A 23,406-nucleotide genomic window follows, 5' to 3' on the forward strand; every position below is an offset into this window, starting at 1 on the left:
ATATATATGCGTGTTGTTATCGTCGACAGGGTTACGCAATATGAGGAGCTAGTTGATGCCGGAAAAATGTTTCTTGTAAAGTTCCGTCAGGAATTAGGTTGGTTCATTCTTCTCCTTAAATATCCCAGTGTTGGTTCCTTTGCTCTGTATTGTATTGTCTGACCAAATTTTTATGGAAGTCCCTTTCCTAGAATCCCTATTTGTACAGTTAATAGGTCTAGTGATTCCCCCATTTGCTGACATGTCAGACCTATTGATAGTTAGGAACTTAGAAGATATGTAAGCAGCCAGGGTCCTAAAGTGTGCTCCAGCAATTGTTTGGACATTGAGATACTAATTACATCAAGTATTTGAGCTTAAAGAAAAAAAATTACAACAAGTATTTTTTTCCCTATCCTATTTTTAGGCTTTTCTGAGTCTTTTGAGCCACGTGCCATCATAGTGATTTTTTGTCGCACTTTTTCGTCGCCGCTGCCCTGATTTCCGAAAAAAAGTGAAAAAAAAATTTCGTGCCCATCCTATCAGTTTGACGAGGGAAGAGTTTTGAGACACTCGCCATTATAGTGATTTTTCGCAAAAAAAAGAGGCGGAAAAAAAAGGAGCGCAAAAAAAAGAGCGAAAAAAAAGAGTTCCAGAGTGTGCTTTCCCCTTATTTACGTGCAGCGCCGTGATTTTGTTAGTGTTCTAGGCTCGCGTCTCTAGCACGGTCTAGCCTAGGACCAGCACAGTACCGTCTTTGAGCGTTTATTCAACTTTGCATCTCTGAATTGATTATTGCTGACCCTTTTTGCTACCATACTATAAGCCTTCCCAGCTCCACATACATCTACGTCGTGCGTTTGACTCTCCCTGGCAATCGCTCTATCCAAGCTTTTGAGAGTTTTGACTACAACGGTTGCCGATCACCGCCTGCTGCTGGGTAAGAACTGGTAAGAATTTGAGATTTGCTTGACGGATTTGTGACACCCGCCACCACCACCACTTGTTAGTAGTCTGTAGGATCATATTCTTGTGTGTTTCTATTGCTGCTAACCATGCCAGGATCACAAGCCGACGAGACTGACTGGGAGAACTTGACGAACAAGGAGCTTCATGATATGTTTCAGCAAATGATGAGTGCACAGGTGCAAGATGTGATAAACAGATTTGAAGAGGCCATGGAGAAGATAGATGGCATGGACAAGACGTTTGAAACAAAGCTCGATAACAAGTTTGCTGAATTGCTTTCGCGTTTTCCACCACCACCACCGGCTGCTCCTGCCGCACCTCTGCAACAACAGCAACAACATCGACTACCTCCATGTCGGGAAATAGCCCTCCGCCGAGCGAGCCGTGTCCCTCTTCAGTCGGGCCAAACTGCTGGTGCTGCTGTTGATACTTCTGTGGCTCCTACTGCTGATGTGGAGGAGGATGATTATGTGGGAGATTATGAGGATGAGGTTGATCAAAATCAGAACTACGTGCCACCACCAGCACAGCAACCACCAGGTCGTCCACATGCAAATAATGGCAATGGCAGGGCTCACCCTCAGGTACGAGATCATGACCATCTCCCTAAACTAAAATTGAATATTCCACCATTTGAGGGTAGATATGTTCCTGATATATATCTTACTTGGGAGTTAGAAACTGAACAATGATTTACATGTTTACAATATCCCGAGGAGAGACGTGTTCCTGCTGCTGTTTGTGCATTCACTAGTTTTGCATGTGTTTGGTGGTCTGAGCATTGTAGATTATATCCTATTCTGGCTACTTGGGCTGCTTTGAAAACTGCTATGCATACTCGTTGGGTTCCACCATATTATCAACGTGAATTACTTCAAAAATTGCAGCGCTTAAGACAGGGAAAAAATTCTATAGAAGAATATTATCAGGAATTACAAACTGGCATGATTAGATGTGGTATTGTTGAGGAGAATGAAGCTATGCTTGCACGTTTTATGGGTGGATTAAATAGAGAGATTCAGACGATTCTAGAGTATAAGGAGTATACTAATATCACTCGTTTATTCCATCTTGCTTGTAAATCTGAACGTGAAGTGCAGGATCGACAGGCATTGGCGCGGACTAACTTTTCTGCAGGTCGACCTTCATCATGGACACCACGTGCATCATCTACTTCCACACGTTCTGCTACACCGGCGCCTCCGTCGGCTGCCACCTCCAACCGTGATACAATAAAGCAGGCACAATCACCACTATCTGCCAAGAGCACACCTTCTGGGCCTGCAAAGAGCTCTTCTTCATCCATGGCATCAACAGGGCAAACACATGATATTATTTGTCGACGTTGCAAGGGTGGAGGTCATTATGCGAGAGAATGCCCATCTAAGCATGTGATGATTGTTACTGAGGATGGTGGGTATGAGTCCGCTAGTGACTATGATGAGGAGACTTTGGCTCTTATTACACGTGAAGAACACGGTGGAGACGATTCTGATCATGAGACGCAATACATGGCTCCTGAAGATGCTGACAGGTATGAATGTTTAGTTGCTCAACGTGTTTTGAGTGTGCAGGTTACACAAGCTGAGCAAAATCAGAGGCATAATTTGTTCCATACAAAGCGAGTTGTGAAGGAACGTTCTGTTCGCGTGATCATAGATGGAGGGAGCTGCAATAACTTGGCTAGCATGGAGATGGTGGAGAAGCTATCTCTCACCACAAGACCACATCCACATCCTTACTACATCCAATGGTTCAACAACAGCGGCAAGGTTAAGGTAACACATACTGTTCGTGTGCATTTTAGTATCTCTACATATGCTGATTATGTTGATTGTGATGTGGTACCTATGCAAGCATGTTCCTTATTACTTGGTAGACCATGGCAATTTGTTAAAAATTCTTTGCACCATGGTAGAAACAATAAGTATACTCTTGTTCATAACGATAAAAATATTACTTTGCTTCCTATGACTCCTGATTCCATTTTGAAAGATGATATTAATAGAGCTAATAAAGCAAAACAGGAGACAAATAAGAGTGAAAATCAGATTGTGGCAAAAGAATTTGAGCACCAAATTAAGCCTAATAATAAACCATCTACTGTTGTTTCTAAAATTAAATTGAAAAGTGCATGTTTACTTGCCACCAAATCTGATATTGATGAGCTAGATTTTAGCAAATCTGTTTGCTATGCTTTTGTGTGCAAAGAGGCATTATTTTCATTCGAGGACGTGCCTTCCTCTTTGCCCCCTGCTGTCACTAACATTTTGCAGGAGTTCGCTGACGTCTTTCCACAAGACGTGCCACCGGGATTACCACCTATTCGAGGGATTGAGCATCAAATTGACTTAATTCCCGGTGCTTCGCTACCCAACCGTGCACCATACCGTACCAACCCAGAGGAGACGAAGGAGATTATGCGTCAAGTACAAGAACTGCTCGACAAAGGTTATATACGCGAATCCCTTAGTCCTTGTGCTGTTCCTATCATTTTAGTGCCGAAAAAGGATGGTACGTCGCGTATGTGCGTTGATTGTAGAGGCATTAATAATATTACTATTCGTTATCGTCATCCTATTCCTAGGCTAGATGATATGCTTGATGAATTGAGTGGCTCTACAATATTCTCCAAAGTTGATTTGCGTAGTGGTTACCATCAAATTCGTATGAAATTGGGAGATGAATGGAAAACAGCATTTAAAACTAAGTTTGGATTATATGAGTGGTTAGTCATGCCTTTTGGGTTAACTAATGCACCTAGTACTTTCATGAGGTTAATGAACGAAGTTTTACGTGCTTTCATTGGACGATTTGTGGTAGTTTACTTTGATGACATATTGATTTATAGAAAATCTTTGGAGGAACATTTGGAACATTACGTGCTGTTTTTATTGCTCTACGTGATGCACGTTTGTTTGGAAACCTTGGAAAGTGCACCTTTTGCACCGACCGAGTATCTTTTCTTGGCTATGTTGTTACTCCACAGGGAATTGAAGTTGATAAAGCCAAGATTGAAGCTATTGAGAGTTGGCCGCAGCCCAAAACGGTCACACAAGTGAGGAGTTTCCTTGGCCTCGCTGGTTTCTATAGGCGTTTTGTGAGAGATTTCAGCACCATTGCTGCACCTCTCAACGAGCTTACAAAGAAGGATGTGCCTTTTGTTTGGGGTACCGCACGGGAAGAAGCCTTCACGGTATTGAAAGATAAGTTGACACATGCTCCTTTACTCCAACTTCCTAATTTCAATAAGACTTGAGCTTGAATGTGATGCTAGTGGAATTGGATTAGGAGCTGTGTTATTACAAGATGGAAAACCTGTTGCATACTTTTCTGAAAAATTGAGTGGGCCTAGTCTGAACTATTCTACTTATGATAAAGAATTATATGCTCTTGTTCGGACCTTAGAAACATGGCAACATTATTTATGGCCCAAGGAATTTGTTATACATTCTGATCATGAATCTTTGAAACACATTAAAAGTCAAGCAAAACTGAACCGTAGACATGCTAAATGGGTTGAATTCATTGAGACTTTCCCTTATGTGATTAAACACAAGAAGGGTAAAGAAAATGTTATTGCTGATGCCTTGTCTCGTCGTTATACTATGCTTTCACAACTTGACTTTAAAAAATTTGGTTTGGAGACCATCAAAGATCAATATGTTCATGATGCTGAATTTAAAGATGTATTGCAGAATTGTAAGGAAGGGAGAACTTGGAACAAGTTCGTTCTTAACGATGGATTTGTGTTTCGTGCTAACAAGCTATGCATTCCAGCTAGCTCCGTTCGTCTTTTGTTGTTGCAGGAGGCGCATGGAGGAGGATTAATGGGACACTTTGGCGTCAAGAAGACGGAGGATATTGATAGAGGCGAGGGTCCCGATCTTTCGATGAGATGATAACTATCGATTTGGTGGAGACGACTTTGACGATCCGACTACAAACGTGCACGACGTTGCGCCTTAGCAATCGCTAAACCAACTCCGGGAGGTTATTGACCATGCTGGAGCACGATCAACCTGACCACGAAGATCTATTCCTGCAAGCAATCAAAGAACAAGCAAGAATATGATTAAGCAATCTGAATATTGCGAGTATGGATGAAGTATTGATAAAAGTGGGGTTTCATAAGCGGTCTTGGTCTGGTCGTTGGACACAAACGAAGTACACGAAGTTGCAGCGATGGCTAACTTTTAACTAAATAAAACCCAAAGTCTAAACGACGCCCTAAGGGCTGTATATATGGAGGAAGAGAGGGGAATTTCGTGGCCCTTGAGGGTGGGGTCCAAAACCAACCCTAACTCTTGTTTCCCCACACATACGGACTCTAAAAATAGCCTATACTTAAGTATTTCGAAATTACATGGGCCTGGCCCATTAATAAGGTGACGCAGCACCTAGAATAGCCTATGGACGAATATTATGAAGTGGCATCTTGTATATTTCGTCCAAGGCTTCATGCACTCCTTATGGCGGCTTCAAAGTCCTGAAATCATCACTTGTAACTCCGTTCTTGATCCCCTTGCGCATGCCATCAACTCCATGCGTGTTCTTGCTCCAATGTTCATCCTTCTCCAAGCTAGGCCCTTCATTTGAAAGCAAAACAAATGTATCCAATTTAGGCAGCATCATAATCTCATGAACATTAGAATCATTACCAAGAAACGAAAGTACCTGGTAATTTAATTGGCGTGCGCGAGCTCTAGTAATTGGTCCAGTATATGTAACAGTAGGGGCTGTGGGTGTAACAATGGTATTGATGTCCTCATCATCCTCCCCTTCTTGAAATGAAGTCGTCTTCGACGGAAGCTCATCTTCCTCACCCAAATAAGGCTTCAAATCTGCAATGTTAAAAGTGGGACTAACCCCAAAATCTGCAGGTAGCTCAAGTTTATATGCATTATCATTTATTTTCTCTAAAACCTTAAAAGGACCATCAGCACGTGGCATTAGCTTTGATTTGCGCAGATTAGGAAATCTATCTTTATGCAAATGTAACCAAACAAGAGCTCCAGGTGCAAACACAACATGTTTTCTACCCTTATCTCCAACAAGTTTATATTTAGCATTCATACGCTCAATGTTTTCCTTAGTTAACTCATGCATTTTTAAAATCAATTCAGAACGTTCTTTAGCATCAAAATTAACCTTCTCTGAAGATGGAAGAGGCAACAAATCAATAGGTGCACGAGGTAGGAAACCATACACAATTTCAAAAGGGCACATCTTAGTAGTAGAATGCAATGAACGATTATAAGCAAATTCAATATGAGGCAAGCATTCTTCCCACATTTTCTTGTTATTCTTCAAAACAGCCCTAAGCATAGTAGACAATGTTCTATTGACTACTTCAGTTTGTCCATCAGTTTGGGGGTGACAAGTAGTACTAAAAAGCAGCTTAGTCCCCAACTTAGCCCATAATCATCTCCAAAAGTGGCTAAGAAATTTAGTATCACGATCTGAAACAATAGTATTTGGCACACCATGTAAGCGAATAATTTCACGAAAGAACAAATCAGCAACATTAACAGCATCATCGCTTTTATGACATGGTATAAAGTGTGCCATTTTCGAGAACCTATCCACGACAACAAAAATGCTATCCCTGCCCTTCTTTGTTCGAGGTAAACCTAAAACAAAGTCCATAGATATATCCTCCCAAGGAACACTAGGTACAGGTAAAGGCATATATAAACCATGAGGATTGAGTCGTGACTTAGCTCTTTGACATGTAGTGCAGCGAGCAACAAAACGCTCAACATCCCGTCTCATCTTTGGCCAAAAGAAATGAGTAGCAAGTATATCCTCCGTCTTCTTGACGCCAAAGTGTCCCATTAATCCTCCTCCATGCGCCTCCTGCAACAACAAAAGACGAACGGAGCTAGCTGGAATGCATAGCTTGTTAGCACGAAACACAAATCCATCGTTAAGAACGAACTTGTTCCAAGTTCTCCCTTCCTTACAATTTTGCAATACATCTTTTGATGAGGACATCAATACCATTGTTACACCCACAGCCCCTACTGTTACATATACTGGACCAATTACTAGAGCTCGCGCACGCCAATTAAATTACCAGGTACTTTCGTTTCTTGGTAATGATTCTAATGTTCATGAGATTATGATGCTGCCTAAATTGGATACATTTGTTTTGCTTTCAAATGAAGGGCCTAGCTTGGAGAAGGATGAACATTGGAGCAAGAACACGCATGAAGTTGATGGCATGCGCAAGGGGATCAAGAACGGAGTTACAAGTGATGATTTCAGGACTTTGAAGCCGCCATAAGGAGTGCATGAAGCCATGGACGAAATATACAAGATGCCACTTCATAATATTCGCCCATAGGCTATTCTAGGTGCTGCGTCACCTTATTAATGGGCCAGGCCCATGTAATTTCGAAATACTTAAGTATAGGCTATTTTTAGAGTCCGTATGTGTGGGGGAAACAAGAGTTAGGGTTGGTTTCGGACCCCACCCTCAAGGGCCACGAAATTCTCCTCTCTTCCTCCATATATACAGCCCTTAGGGCGTCGTTTAGACTTTGGGTTTTGTTTAGATTAAAAGTTCGCCATAGCTGCAACTTCGCGTACTTCGTTTGTGTCCAACGACCAGACCAAGACGTCACTGAACCCCACCTTGATCAATAAAGCTTTCATCTTATATTCGCAATATCCAGATTGCAATCTCAGTTTCTTGCTTGTTCTTCGTTTGCTCGCAGGAAACAGGCCCTCGTGGTCAGGTTGATCGTGCTCCGGCGTGGTCAATAACCCCTCGGAAGTTGGTTTAGCGATTGCTAAGGCGCGACGTCTCGCACGTTCGTAGTCGGATCGTCAAGGTCGACTCCCACAGAAAACGATAGCCACCATCTCATCGAAACATCGGGACACCTTTGCCTCTATCATCTTTAAATTCAGCATCATTAACATATTGATCTTTGATGGTCTCCAAACCAAATATTTTAAAGTCAAGTTGTGAAAGCATAGTATAACGACGAGACAAGGCATCAGCAATAACATTTTCTTTACCCTTCTTGTGTTTAATCACATAAGGGAAAGTCTCAATGAATTCAACCCATTTAGCATGTCGACGGTTCAGTTTTGCTTGACTTTTAATGTGTTTCAAAGATTCATGATCAGAATGTATAACAAATTCCTTGGGCCATAAATAATGTTGCCATGTTTCTAAGGTCCGAACAAGAGCATATAATTCTTTATCATAAGTAGAATAGTTCAGACTAGGCCCACTCAATTTTTCAGAAAAGTATGCAACAGGTTTTCCATCTTGTAATAACACACCTCCTAATCCAATTCCACTAGCATCACATTCAAGCTCAAAAGTCTTATTGAAATTAGGAAGTTGGAGTAAAGGAGCATGTGTCAACTTATCTTTCAATACCGTGAAGGCTTCTTCCTGTGCGGTACCCCAAACAAAAGGTACATCCTTCTTTGTAAGCTCGTTGAGAGGTGCAGCAATGGTGCTGAAATCTCTCACAAAACGCCTATAGAAACCAGCGAGGCCAAGGAAACTCCTCACTTGTGTGACCGTTTTGGGCTGCGGCCAACTCTCAATAGCTTCAATCTTGGCTTTATCAACTTCAATTCCCTGTGGAGTAACAACATAGCCAAGAAAAGATACTCGGTCGGTGCAAAAGGTGCACTTTCCAAGGTTACCAAACAAACGTGCATCACGTAGAGCAATAAAAACAGCACGTAAATGTTCCAAATGTTCCTCCAAAGATTTGCTATAAATCAATATGTCATCAAAGTAAACTACCACAAATCGTCCAATGAAAGCACGTAAAACTTCGTTCATTAACCTCATGAAAGTACTAGGTGCATTAGTTAACCCAAAAGGCATGACTAACCACTCATATAATCCAAACTTAGTTTTAAATGCTGTTTTCCATTCATCTCCCAATTTCATACGAATTTGATGGTAACCACTACGCAAATCAACTTTGGAGAATATTGTAGAGCCACTCAATTCATCAAGCATATCATCTAGCCTAGGAATAGGATGACGATAACGAATAGTAATATTATTAATGCCTCTACAATCGACGCACATACGCGACGTACCATCCTTTTTCGACACTAAAATGATAGGAACAGCACAAGGACTAAGGGATTCGCGTATATAACCTTTGTCGAGCAGTTCTTGTACTTGACGCATAATCTCCTTCGTCTCCTCTGGATTGGTACGGTATGGTGCACGGTTGGGTAATGATGCACCGGGAATTAAGTCAATTTGATGCTCAATCCCGCGAATAGGTGGTAATCCCGGTGGCAGGTCTTGTGGAAAGACGTCGGCGAACTCCTGCAAAATGTTAGTGACAGCAGGAGGCAAAGAGGAAGGCTCGTCCTCGAATGAAAATAATGCCTCTTTGCACACAAAAGCATAGCAAACAGATTTGCTAAAATCTAGATCATCAATATCAGATTTGGTGGCAAGTAAACATGCATTTTTCAATTTAATTTTAGAAGAAACACTAGATTGTTTATTATTATTAGACTGCATTTGTTGCTCAAATTCTTTTGCCACAATCTGATTTTCACTCTTAGTTTTCTCCTGTTTTGCTTTATTAGCTCTATTAATATCATCTTTCAAAATGGAATCAGGAGTCATAGGAAGCAAAGTATATTTTTATCGTTATGAACAAGAGTATACTGATTGTTTCTACCATGGTGAATAGAATTTTTATCAAATTGCCATGGTCTACCAAGTAATAAGGAACATGCTTGCATAGGTACCACATCACAATCAACATAATCAGCATATGTAGATATACTAAAATGCACACGAACAGTACGTGTTACCTTAACCTTGCCGCTATTGTTGAACCATTGGATGTAGTAAGGATGTGGATGTGGTCTTGTGGTGAGAGATAGCTTCTCCACCATCTCGATGCTAGCCAAGTTGTTGCAACTCCCTCCATCTATGATCACGCGAGCAGAACATTCCTTCACAACTCCCTTTGTATGGAACAAATTATGCCTCTGATTTTGCTCAGCTTGTGTAACCTGCACACTCAAAACACGTTGAGCAACTAAACATTCATACCTGTCAGCATCTTCAGGAGCCATGTATTGCGTCTCATGATCAGAATCGTCTCCACCGTGTTCGTCACGTGTAATAAGAGCCAAAGTCTCCTCATCATAGTCACTAGCGGACTCATACCCACCATCCTCAGTAACAATCATCACACGCTTAGATGGGCATTCTCTCGCATAATGACCTCCACCCTTGCAACGTCGACAAATAATATCATGTGTTTGCCCTGTTGATGCCATGGATGAAGAAGAGCTCTTTGCAGGCCCAGAAGGTGTGCTCCTGGCAGATAGTGGTGATTGTGCCTGCTTTATTGTATCACGGTTGGAGGTGGCAGCCGACGGAGGCGCCGGTGTAGCAGAACGTGTGGAAGTAGATGATGCACGTGGTGTCCATGAAGAAGGTCGACCTGCAGAAAAGTTAGTCCGCGCCAATGCCTGTCGATCCTGCACTTCACGTTCAGCTTTACAAGCAAGATGGAATAAACGAGTGATATTAGTATACTCCTTATACTCTAGAATCGTCTGAATCTCTCTATTTAATCCACCCATAAAACGTGCAAGCATAGCTTCATTCTCCTCAACAATACCACATCTAATCATGCCAGTTTGTAATTCCTGATAATATTCTTCTACAGAATTTTTTCCCTGTCTTAAGCGCTGCAATTTTTGAAGTAATTCACGTTGATAATATGGTGGAACCCAACGAGTACGCATAGCAGTTTTCAAAGCAGCCCAAGTAGCAGGAATGGGATATAATCTACAATGCTCAGACCACCAAACACATGCAAAACTAGTGAATGCACAAACAGCAGCAGGAACACGTCTCTCCTCGGGATATTGTAAACATGTAAATTGTTGTTCAGTTTCTAACTCCCAAGTAAGATATATATCAGGAACATATCTACCCTCAAATGGTGGAATATTCAATTTTAGTTTAGGGAGATGGTCATGATCTCGTACCTGAGGGTGAGCCCTACCATTGCCATTATTTGCATGTGGACGACCTGATGGTTGCTGTGCTGGTGGTGGCACGTAGTTCTGATTTTGATCAACCTCATCCTCGTAATCGCCAGCAAAATCATCCTCCTCCGCATCAGCAGCAGGAGCCACAGAAGTAGCAACAGCAGCACCAACAGTTTGGCCAGGTGCAAGAGGGAGACGGCTCGCTCGGCGGAGGGCTGTTTCACGATGTGTAGGTAGTCGTCGTTGTTGTTGTTGTAGAGGTGCGTTAGGTGCAGCCGGTGGTGGTGGTGGAAGACGCGCGAGCAATTCATTAAACTTGTTATCGAGATTTGTTTCGAACGTCTTCTCCATGTCATCTATCTTCTCCATGGCGTCTTCAAATCTGTTTAGCACATCCTGCACCTGTCCATTCATCATTTGCTGAAATTTATCATGCAACTCCTGATTCGTCATGTTCTCCCAGTCAGTCTCGTCGGCTTGTGATCCTGCCATGGTTAGGAACAATAGAAAACACACAAGAATATGATCCTACAGAATACTAACAAGAGGTGGTGGTGGCGGGTGTCACAAATCCGTCAAGCAAATCTCAAATTCTTACCAGTTCTTACCCAGCAGCAGGCGGTGATCGGCAACCGTTGTAGTCAAAACTCTCAAAAGCTTGGATAGAGAGATTGCCAGGGAGAGTCAAACGCACGACGTAGAGGTATGTGGAGCTGGGAAGGCTTATAGTATGGTAGCAAAAAGGGTCAGCAATAATCAATTCAGAGATGCAAAGTTGAATAAACGCTCAACGACGGTACTGTGCTGGTCCTAGGGTAGACCGTGCTAGAGACGCGAGCCTAGAACACTAACAAAATCACGGCGCTGCACGTAAATAAGGGAAAATCACACTCTGGAACTCTCTCTTTTTTTTTCGCTCTCTTTTTTTTTGCGCTCCTTTTTTTGCGCTCCTCTTTTTTTTTTGCGAAAAATGACTATAATGGCGAGTGTCTCAAAACTCTTCCCTCGTCAAACTGATAGGATGGGCACAAATTTTTTTTTTTCACTTTTCTTTTGGAAATCAGGGCAGCGACGACGAAAAAGTGCGACAAAAAATCACTATGATGGCACGTGGCTCAAAAGACTCAGAAAAGTCTAAAAATAGGATAGGCAAAAAAAAAATTTTGCCCGTGAAAATTTTGGCCTAAAAACTGCCCGGGGGTCTCCAGACCTCCGCAGGCAAGGAAACACGAATCGGAATTTAGATTGATCTCAAGAACAAACCTAATATGAGAAGAACTCGGATTGGTGGTGGATATATGGTTGTGGTATATGGCAGCGGTGGTGGTATATGGATAGAGATTGATGGTGGTATATGGATACGGATTGGTGGTGGTATATGGATATGGACTCAGAGCGGTGGCGGATAAGCAAAAGTGGTAGATGGGCGATGATGATGGTGCGGCGGCGGCGTGACAACTTGTGACCAGAACTCGAAACTCTAAAAGACTAGACTCTAAGACCAGCAACTTGACATGACGATGCAACCGCAAATTCAACAAAGCAAAAACCCTAAAAAGATTATGCAAAGGCTCAGATTGGTTCGGATATGATGAACTAACCCTAATTTTTTTTTCTGGCTTTTTCGTGGACTGTAGGTATGAAGAACAGACTCGATCTAATCTACGAAAAACTGTAAAATCTCACCGAGCAACCTGGAAATCTGATACCACTTGATAGAGGCGAGGGTCCCGATCTTTCGATGAGATGATAACTATCGATTTGGTGGAGACGACTTTGACGATCCGACTACAAACGTGCACGACGTTGCGCCTTAGCAATCGCTAAACCAACTCCGGGAGGTTATTGACCACGCTGGAGCACGATCAACCTGACCACCAAGGTCTATTCCTGCAAGCAATCGAAGAACAAGCAAGAATATGATTAAGCAATCTGAATATTGCGAGTATGGATGAAGTATTGATAAAAGTGGGGTTTCATAAGCGGTCTTGGTCTGGTCGTTGGACACAAACGAAGTACACGAAGTTGCAGCGCTGGCTAACTTTTAACTAAATAAAACCCAAAGTCTAAACGACGCCCTAAGGGTTGTATATATGGAGGCAGAGAGGGGAATTTCGTGGCCCTTGAGGGTGGGGTCCGAAACCAACCCTAACTCTTGTTTCCCCACACATACGGACTCTAAAAATAGCCTATACTTAAGTATTTCGAAATTACATGGGCCTGGCCCATTAATAAGGTGACGCAGCACCTAGAATAGCCTATGGACGAATATTATGAAGTGGCATCTTGTATATTTCGTCCATGGCTTCATGCACTCCTTATGGCGGCTTCAAAGTCCTGAAATCATCACTTGTAACTCCGTTCTTGATCCCCTTGCGCATGCCATCAACTCCATGCGTGTTCTTGCTCCAATGTTCATCCTTCTCCAAGCTAGGCCCTTCATTTGAAAGCAAAACAAATGTATCCACTTTAGGCAGCATCATAATCTCATGAACATTAGAATCATTACCAAGAAACGAAAGTACCTGGTAATTTAATTGGCGTGCGCGAGCTCTAGTAATTGGTCCAGTATATGTAACAGTAGGGGCTGTGGGTGTAACAATGGTATTGATGTCCTCAACAGATATACTTGCTACACATTTCTTTTGGCCAAAGATGAGACGGGATGTTGAGCGTTTTGTTGCTCGCTGCACTACATGTCAAAGAGCTAAGTCATGACTCAATCCTCATGGTTTATATATGCCTTTGCCTGTACCTAGTGTTCCTTGGGAGGATATATCTATGGACTTTGTTTTAGGTTTACCTCGAAGAAAGAAGGGGAGGGATAGCATATTTGTTGTCGTGGATAGGTTCTCGAAAATGGCACACTTTATACCATGTCATAAAAGCGATGATGCTGTTAATGTTGCTGATTTGTTCTTTCGTGAAATTATTCGCTTACATGGTGTGCCAAATACTATTGTTTCAGATCGTGATACTAAATTTCTTAGCCACTTTTGGAGATGTTTATGGGCTAAGTTGGGGACTAAGCTGCTTTTTAGTACTACTTGTCACCCCCAAACTGATGGACAAACTGAAGTAGTCAATAGAACATTGTCTACTATGCTTAGGGCTGTTTTGAAGAATAACAAGAAAATGTGGGAAGAATGCTTGCCTCATATTGAGTTTGCTTATAATCGTTCATTGCATTCTACTACTAAGAGGTGCCCTTTTGAAATTGTGTATGGTTTCCTACCTCGTGCACCTATTGATTTGTTGCCTCTTCCATCTTCAGAGAAGGTTAATTTTGATGCTAAAGAACGTTCTGAATTGATTTTAAAAATGCATGAGTTAACTAAGGAAAACATTCAGCATATGAATGCTAAATATAAACTTGCTGGAGATAAGGGTAGAAAACATGTTGTGTTTGCGCCTGGAGATCTTGTTTGGTTACATTTGCGTAAAGATAGATTTCCTAGTCTGCGCAAATCAAAGCTAATGCCACATGCTGATGGTCCTTTTAAGGTGTTAGAGAAAATAAATGATAATACATATAAACTTGAGCTACCAATAGATTTTGGGGTTAGTCCCACTTTTAACATTGCAGATTTGAAGCCTTATTTGGGTGAGGAAGATGCGCTTTCATCGAGGACGACTTCATTTCAAGAAGGGGAGGATGATGAGGACATCAATACCATTGTTACACCCACAGCCCCTACTGTTACATATACTGGACCAATTACTAGAGCTCGCGCACGCCAATTAAATTATCAGGTACTTTTGTTTCTTGGTAATGATTCTAATGTTCATGAGATTATGATGCTGCCTAAATTAGATACATTTGTTTTGCTTACAAATGAAGGGCCTAGCTTGGAGAAGGATGAACATTGGAGCAAGAACACGCATGGAGTTGATGGCATGCGCAAGGGGATCAAGAACGGAGTTACAAGTGATGATTTCAGGACTTGAAGCCGCCATAAGGAGTGCATGAAGCCTTGGACGAAATATACAAGATGCCACTTTATAATATTCGTCCATAGGCTATTCTAGGTGCTGCGTCACCTTATTAATGGGCCAGGCCCATGTAATTTCGAAATACTTAAGTATAGGCTATTTTTAGAGTCCGTATGTGTGGGGAAACAAGAGTTAGGGTTGGTTTCGGACCCCACCCTCAAGGGCCACGAAATTCCCCCCTCTTCCTCCATATATACAGCCCTTAGGGCGTCGTTTAGACTTTGGGTTTTGTTTAGACTAAAAGTTCGCCATAGATGCAACTTCGCGTACTTCGTTTGTCTCCAACGACCAGACCAAGACGTCACAGAACCCCACCTTGATCAATAAATCTTTCATCTTATATTCGCAATATCCCGATTGCAATCTCAGTTTCTTGCTTGTTCTTCGTTTGCTCGCAGGAAACAGACCCTCGTGGTCAGGTTGATCGTGCTCCGGCGTGGTCAATAACCCTCGGAAGTTGGTTTAGCGATTGCTAAGGCGCGACGTCTCGCACGTTCGTAGTCGGATCGTCAAGGTCGACTCCCACAGAAAATGATAGCCACCCTCTCATCGAAACATCGGGACACCTTAGCCTTTATCACCACCGCTACGAATGGATGTACGAGTACACCGGCCTCTAACCTTTAATCCTCTCCCCCCTTGCTTCCTCCCTCTCTCTCGCCCTCTCTCTCATGGCCCTTTGGCTCACGCTCACCCTCTCGTTTGCTTTCTTCTCCACATCAGTTTTGACGAATGGACGAACCCTGCCGTCGCCGCCGTCTTCGATGCCAGGGACTGTTAGGCTGCTGACAATGGAGAGTATCATATATTGGTATCATGCATATGATACCCTCCATCCACGAATAAGTGTACATCACCTTTTGTCCCGAGTCAAAGTTCTAAAATTTTGAGGAACTATATAGAAAAGAGTAGTAACATATATGACATCAAATTGGTATATTATGAAAGTACATTTCAAAACGGATCCACTGATACTAATCTAGTGTCATAAATGTTGCTATTTTTTACCTATAAAATTGATCAAAATTTTAAAACTTTGACTTAGAAAAAAGCGAAATGTACACTTATTCGTGTACGGATGGAGTAGTTTTACATGCATGATACTACTTAGAGCATCTCCAGCCGCTCGCCCTCCCAGGGGCTAGAAAAAAGCGCCGCTTGGGGGCGAACCGGCGATGTTCTCGGTGTGAGGGCGATCGGGTTCCCAGCCGCCTCCCCCCAGACACACTTTTTGTAAATACTTTTAAAAAGACATTCGGCCAAAATTCGGCAAACACGACATAGATTCGGCGATATTTAGGCGTTCCACGGTTTTTTACATATAGAGAACATAAAATCTAATGAAAAAAGAAAACAACGGCCTGCTGCCGTGCCTACAGGTCGAAGAACTTGCTGAAGGCGGCGTAGTCGCTGTCGCCGCCGTCCTCCTTCTCCTTCTTCACACGTCCGTCCCTGCTGGACCCCTGCCCGGGGTTGCTCTAGCGGACTTGATACAGACATTGCAACGTCTAGAATATTATCAAGTGCGGCTGCTACTAAACTCGAACCAACTAAGGTGAGCAAGGAGAGTCTATTCGAGGATGCTGGTACAATTATAAGTTGTCCAGATATATTGCACACCGGCAGAGATGGCAAGGAACGTTTGCTATGCGGTCCAGGTATTCGTGCCGCAAAGATGGGTGCACGTCAAGCTGGTAATTTGGACAACAAATTGATGTGTAGACGTGCTTGTACAAATCGTGTACATGCACATACACAAGGAGATATAAGAGAATCGCAGAAGCCATATGAGCCATGTCCATATATTAAGCCAATATATCAATTTGGTTTAATAAATAAAAGGAAGTCAGATCCTTTCCAAGAAGTATATGCTCATCACGGCAACAAACTTTAGATTATGGAGGCATCCATACATGGCAAGGTGCAGCCCAACTTTCGTACACCTCCCCGATGGATTAAAAAAGGGACGATGGAGCTGCACGTTGGGTCCTAATTGCATGGAGAATAGTCTTTTTTTCGTAGTCCCTTTACCTTACGTACGTATGTGTTTTATTTTAAAAATAGGAAGTATATCTTCATGTTAGCTAGTAGTTTTCCTTCTAATTGCGTGCCATATAAATCGTGATGGCAAGTTGTACTAGTTACGTACTACTTAGGAGTCTAGGCGATGTGGGGCTTAGGCCATGCGTTGGTTATATAAAAGTGGATGGCGTCCATGTAACAGGGAGATCAGTTTGGAGTTTTATTTCGAGTATGAGATATACAGAAAAACGTCCGAGTTACAGGCGGCCATATCTTGTGTATTATTTGTGATTTTCCCATCGTGGAAATTTACTAGCGACGGAGGGTTGATCATCACATCGACGCCTACGTGCTGATCCAAGGGGGTCATTATTTTCGTTTGTGTATTTTTGTACACAGGTGAAAATTGTTCTTGGAGGTTACCAGGAGGAACAGGGAGACGAGGTGTTGATCGAGTATCGTCGTGAAAGATCGGGCCATCTACATGCCCGAATTGGCATCTCGCTAGTCTGTGCCTCATCAAGTGGTATTCAGAGCTAAGGTTAGTCACGGCGATTCAATTTGCAATATCGTCTGCGGAGGCGAGCATCAACATATTGAGCAGGAACATTTTGATGGAGGAGGAAGGCATTGGTGAGGTCATTCTTTTTCACACTCGTTGCGTTGTGAACGAACGACGTGTCAATCTGACAATCGATGAGAGTACTGCGGTCAATATGGTGAGCATCGAGGTGGTGGAAAAATTGGGGCTGAAGATGACACCTCTTGAAAGACCATACACGCTGAAGTGGTTCGAAGGTGAAATCCAAATTACGCACCAGATTTTGTTAATTTTTACTTTGGGGAAATATTGTTGTGCGGAATTTTTTCACGTTTGTCCTGTGCCCATGGTGTCGTGTCATCTGCTACTTGGGAACCAATGGTGCAAATGTGTTGGGGCTGTTCGGAATTCCAAGAAAAATAGTTACTCTGTATCATGGAAGGGCCAACAAATCTGTTTTATTCCCATGCCATCAGATGTGTTCAACGCAGACTGGAAAAACCGTTTGCTAAAAAGAAGAGAGCAACAGGAAGAAAGAAAGGAAGAAGTCGATGCACCGACTGAGGGGCTGAATCTTTTGGTACAGAAGGTACAAAATGATGATGCAAAAGGCCAGCGATGGAGTGTTTTTAAGACACAATGCAAGATCAAGGACCGTGCATGTAAGATGATAATTGATGGTGGCAGTTTTACCAACGCCATTAGCAAAGACCTTGTACAAGAATTGGGTTTGTCTATGTGGCGACACCCTCAACCACACCATGTAGGGTGGCTATATAACTCTGGGAAATTAAAAATTACACATAAGGTACGTATGACATTTGCTGTTGGGGATTATGTTGACAAGGTGGATTGTGACGTCATGCTGATGGACGCATGTCAGTTACTATTGGGAAGACCATGGCAATTCGATCATGATGCAGTGCATACCGGCAGATCAAACACATACACATTCATGCATGATGGAAGAAAGCGTGTGTTGAAACCAATGGCAAATAAGGCGATCAATATAGAGATACAATTTTCTAAGAAGGAGGTGCCTTTGAATGTTGGCTCAAAACCGAGGATGGTTTTGTTTCAAGGAAGGGAGGATGATACAGACATTGCAACGTCTAGAATATTATCAAGTGCGGCTGCTACTAAACTCGAACCAACTAAGGTGAGCAAGGAGAGTCTATTCGAGGATGCTGGTACAATTATAAGTTGTCCAGATATATTGCACACCGGCAGAGATGGTAAGGAACGTTTGTTATGCGGTCCAGGTATTCGTGCCGCAAAGATGGGTGCACGTCAAGCTGGTAATTTGGACAACAAATTGATGTGTAGACGTGCTTGTACAAATCTTGTACATGCACATACACAAGGAGATATAAGAGAATCGCAGAAGCCATGTGAGCCACGTCCATATATTAAGCCAATATATCAATTTGGTTTGATAAATAAAAGGAAGTCAGATCCTTTCCAAGAAGTATATGATCATCACGGCGACAAACTTGAGATTATGGAGGAACCCATACGTGGCAAGGTGCAGCCCAACTTTCGTACACCTCCCCGATGGATTAAAAAAGGGACGATGGAGCTGCACGTTGGGTCCTAATTGCATGGAGAATAGTCTTTTTTTTCGTAGTCCCTTTACCTTACGTACGTATGTGTTTTATTTTAAAAATAGGAAGTATATCTTCATGTTAGCTAGTAGTTTTCCTTCTAATTGCGTGCCATATAAATCATGATGGCAAGTTGTACTAGTTACGTACTACTTAGGAGTCTAGGTGGTGTGGGCCTTAGGCCATGCGTTGGTTATATAAAAGTGGATGGTGTCCATGTAACAGGGAGATCAGTTTGGAGTTTTATTTCGAGTATGAGATATACAGAAAAATGTCCGAGTTACGGGCGGTCATATCTTGTGTATTATTTGTGATTTTCCCATCATGGAAATTTACTAGCGACGGAGGGTTGATCATCACATCGACGCCTACGTGCTGATCCAAGGGGGTCATTATTTTCGTTTGTGTATTTTTGTACACAGGTGAAAATTGTTCTTGGAGGTTACCAGGAGGAACAGGGAGACGAGGTGTTGATCGAGTATCGCCGTGAAAGATCGGGCCATCTACATGCCCGAATTGGCATCTCGCTAGTCTGTGCCTCATCAGGACTAGTTTGGCCGCCGGCGGCGCCTCGTCGTCGCTGTCCTCGAGGACGACGACGCCTCCCTCGTTGCGGCCACAGCGCCATGCGGCGATCTCCTCTAGGGCGCGGCGCTGGCGCTCCATCTCCAGCCGCACCCAGTCCTCTCGCACCCACTTCATGGCGGCCTCGTCTTCGAGTGCAGCCATGCCAGCGTGCTCAATCTTCACGGGGGCGAGCCTCAGCTCCATCTTTGGCTTGACGAGGCGGGATGTAGGAGCCGAGGAGGCGCGGCCGCCCTCGTTGATGACGAGGGCGGCACCGCGGGTGCGCCGACCGAGAAGCGTTTCCATGGGCTCAGCCTTGACGCTGATGAGCGCCAGCGGCCCGAAGGAATGGGAGGAGGATCGGGAGTACTAGGAGGAGGACCCGCCCAACATTCGCCTCGGCAGCCATGGTCGCCTTTCCGGTGGGGGGCCGGGGCCGCCGGTTACTCGAGCGACGGATCATTGCCTCCCTCGAGGTACTCGAGGATGGCATGGAGCGTGCGGCCGGGGCGCCCCACCACAGGCGGCGGCCGTCGCTGTTGTTGCGCCCCCTTACCACCGGTGCGTTGTTGATGGTGACGAGCCGCTCCGCCTGCCGACGTTCGAAGTACACCCCCACGCATCGTGGTTGCCGATGTTGTAGAGGGCCCACTCCTTCCCCGACAGAGAGGCCCGCACACGCTCAATCTCGGCGTGAAAGTAGCCGGGGTGTTCGACGTCGGGCAGCGGGGGGACCGGGATGCCCCCGGCGCTCAGCTTCCACCGCCCCGACGCACGCATGTCGGGGGGCGCCGGGTAGTTCGCCTCGTGGAGGAGGTGGGCTTCTCGTTCATGCAGAGAGCGGCGGCCAAAGCCGCTGGCCGCCGCCGCGTCGCCGGAGAACCGTTCACCCATCAGTTGAGTGTGCACGCGGTGGCTAGACGGGGAGAGAGGGAAGGGCGTCGGCGGCGAGAGAGGGTGGCTGCGGGCGGGTGTGTCCACCGACAAAGGAAGGGGTGGATTTTATAGCGGCCGGGGGGGGCAACGTGTGTACGCGTGGCGGGAGGGGGCACGTCGCCGCACTGCGCCGCCCATGAGGAATCAATGGAAGGCTGACTGGCGATAGCCTTGGCATTGATTCCTGATACGTCTCCAACGTATCTATAATTTTTGATTGCTCCATGCTATATTATCTACTGTTTGGACTATATTGGGCTTTATTTTCCACTTTTATATTATTTTTGGGACTAACCTATTAACCGGAGGCCCAGCCCAGAATTGTTGTTTTTTGCCTATTTCAGAGTTTCGGAGAAACAGAATATCAAACGGAGTCCAAACAGAATAAAACCTTCGGGAACGTGATTTTCTCACCAAACGTGATCCAGGAGACTTGGACCCTACCCCAAGGAGTCAAAGAGGCGGTCATGAGGGTGGGGGGCGCGCCCCCTAGGGCGCGCCTCTTGCCTCGTGGGCCCCTCGGTGCTCCACCGACGTACTCATTCCTCCTATATATACCTACGTACCCACAAACGATCAGATACGGAGCCAAAAACCTAATTCCACCGCCGCAACTTTCTGTATCCACGAGATCCCATCTTGGGGCCTGTTCCGGAGCTCCGCCGGATAGGGCCGTCATCACGGAGGGCTTCTACATCATCATAGCCCCTCCGATGAAGTGTGAGTAGTTCACCTCAGACCTTCGGGTCCATAGTTATTAGCTAGTTGGCTTCTTCTCTCTTTTTTGATCTCAATACAATGTTCTCCCCCTCTCTCGTGGAGATCTATTCGATGTAATGTTCTTTTTGCGGTGTGTTTGTTGAGACCGATGAATTGTGGGTTTATGATCAAGTCTATCTATGAATAATATTTGAATCTTTTCTGAATTCTTTGATGTATGATTGGTTATCTTTGCAAGTCTTTTCGAATTATCAGTTTGGTTTGGCCTACTAGATTGGTTTTTCTTGCCATGGGAGAAGTGTGATGAGGACATCAATACCATTGTTACACCCACAGCCCCTACTGTTACATATACTCGACGAATTACTAGAGCTCGCGCACGCCAATTAAATTACCAGGTACTTTCGTTTCTTGGTAATGATTCTAATGTTCATGAGATTATGATGCTGCCTAAATTGGATACATTTGTTTTGCTTACAAATGAAGGGCCTAGCTTGGAGAAGGATGAACATTTGAGCAAGAACACGCATGGAGTTGATGGCATGCGCAAGGGGATCAAGAACGGAGTTACAAGTGATGATTTCAGGACTTTGAAGCCGCCATAAGGAGTGCATGAAGCCTTGGACGAAATATACAAGATGCCACTTCATAATATTCGTCCATAGGCTATTCTAGGTGCTGCGTCACCTTATTAATGGGCCAGGCCCATGTAATTTCGAAATACTTAAGTATAGGCTATTTTTAGAGTCCGTATGTGTGGGGAAACAAGAGTTAGGGTTGGTTTCGGACCCCACCCTTAAGGGCCACGAAATTCCCCCCTCTTCCTCCATATATACAACCCTTAGGGCGTCATTTAGACTTTGGGTTTTGTTTAGATTAAAAGTTCGCCATAGCTGCAACTTCGCGTACTTCGTTTGTGTCCAACGACCAGACCAAGGCATCACAGAACCCCACCTTGATCAATAAAGCTTTCATCTTATATTCGCAATATCCCGATTGCAATCTCAGTTTCTTGCTTGTTCTTCGTTTGCTCGCAGGAAACAGACCCTCGTGGTCAGGTTGATCGTGCTCCGGCGTGGTCAATAACCCTCGGAAGTTGGTTTAGCGATTGCAGCGTGACGTCTCGCACGTTCGTAGTCAGATCGTCAAGGTCGACTCCCACAGAAAACGATAGCCACCATCTCATCGAAACATCGGGACACCTTAGCCTCTATCAAAGTGCTTAGCTTTGGGTTCAATCTTGCGGTGTCCTTTCCCAGTGACAGAAGGGGCAGCAAGGCACGTATTGTATTGTTGCCATCGAGGATAACAAGATGGGTTTTTTTTTAATCATATTGCATGAAACTATCCCTCTACATCATGTCATCTTGCTTAAGGCGTTACTCTGTTTTTAACTTAATACTCTAGATGCATGTTGGATAGCGGTCGATGAGTGGAGTAATAGTAGTAGATGCAGGCAGGAGTCGGTCTACTTGTCTCGGACGTGATGCCTATATACATGATCATACCTAGATATTCTCATAACTATGCTCAATTCTGTCAATTGCTCAACAGTAATTTGTTCACCCACCGTAGAATACTTATGCTCTCGAGAGAAGCCACTAGTGAAATCTATGGCCCCCGGGTCTATTCTCATCATATCAATCTCCATCACTTTAATCTTGCTTTGCTTTTTTACTTTGCCTTTTACTTTTCACTTTGCATCTCTATACCAAAAATACCAAAAATATTATCTCTATCAGATCTCACTCTCGTAAGTGACCGTGAAGGGATTGACAACCCCTAATCGCGTTGGTTGCGAGGAGCTATCGTTTTGTGCAGGTACGAGGGACTTGAGCGTAGCCTCCTACTGGATTGATACCTTGGTTCACAAAAACTGAGGGAAATACTTACGCTACTTTGCTGCATCATCCTCTCCTCTTCGGGGAAATCCAACGCAGTGCTCAAGAGGTAGCAAGAAGAATTTCTGGCACCGTTGCCTGGGAGTCTGCGCAAAAGTCAACATACCAAGTACCCATCACAATCCCTATCTCCCGCATTACATTAGTTGCCATTTGC

The 23,406-nt window shown here is 44.0% G+C and overlaps 1 protein-coding gene across 1 annotated transcript; it reads left to right on the forward strand.

The window, feature by feature from the left end:
• The first annotated feature begins 16,586 nt into the window (after positions 1-16,586).
• Positions 16,587-18,894, forward strand: LOC147985013 (uncharacterized). The gene is made up of 5 exons (XM_087541366.1): positions 16,587-16,652; positions 17,380-17,398; positions 17,515-17,778; positions 17,998-18,756; positions 18,848-18,894. Exons 1-5 carry the CDS (start codon positions 16,587-16,589, stop codon positions 18,892-18,894), a joined length of 1,155 nt encoding a protein of 384 aa, XP_087397492.1.
• Positions 18,895-23,406: the final 4,512 nt, after the last annotated feature.

This window comes from Triticum urartu, chromosome 2A, assembly GCF_056163025.1.
Source record: "Triticum urartu cultivar PI428250 chromosome 2A, HENAU_Tu73, whole genome shotgun sequence".
NCBI classification, from domain to species: domain Eukaryota; kingdom Viridiplantae; phylum Streptophyta; class Magnoliopsida; order Poales; family Poaceae; genus Triticum; species Triticum urartu.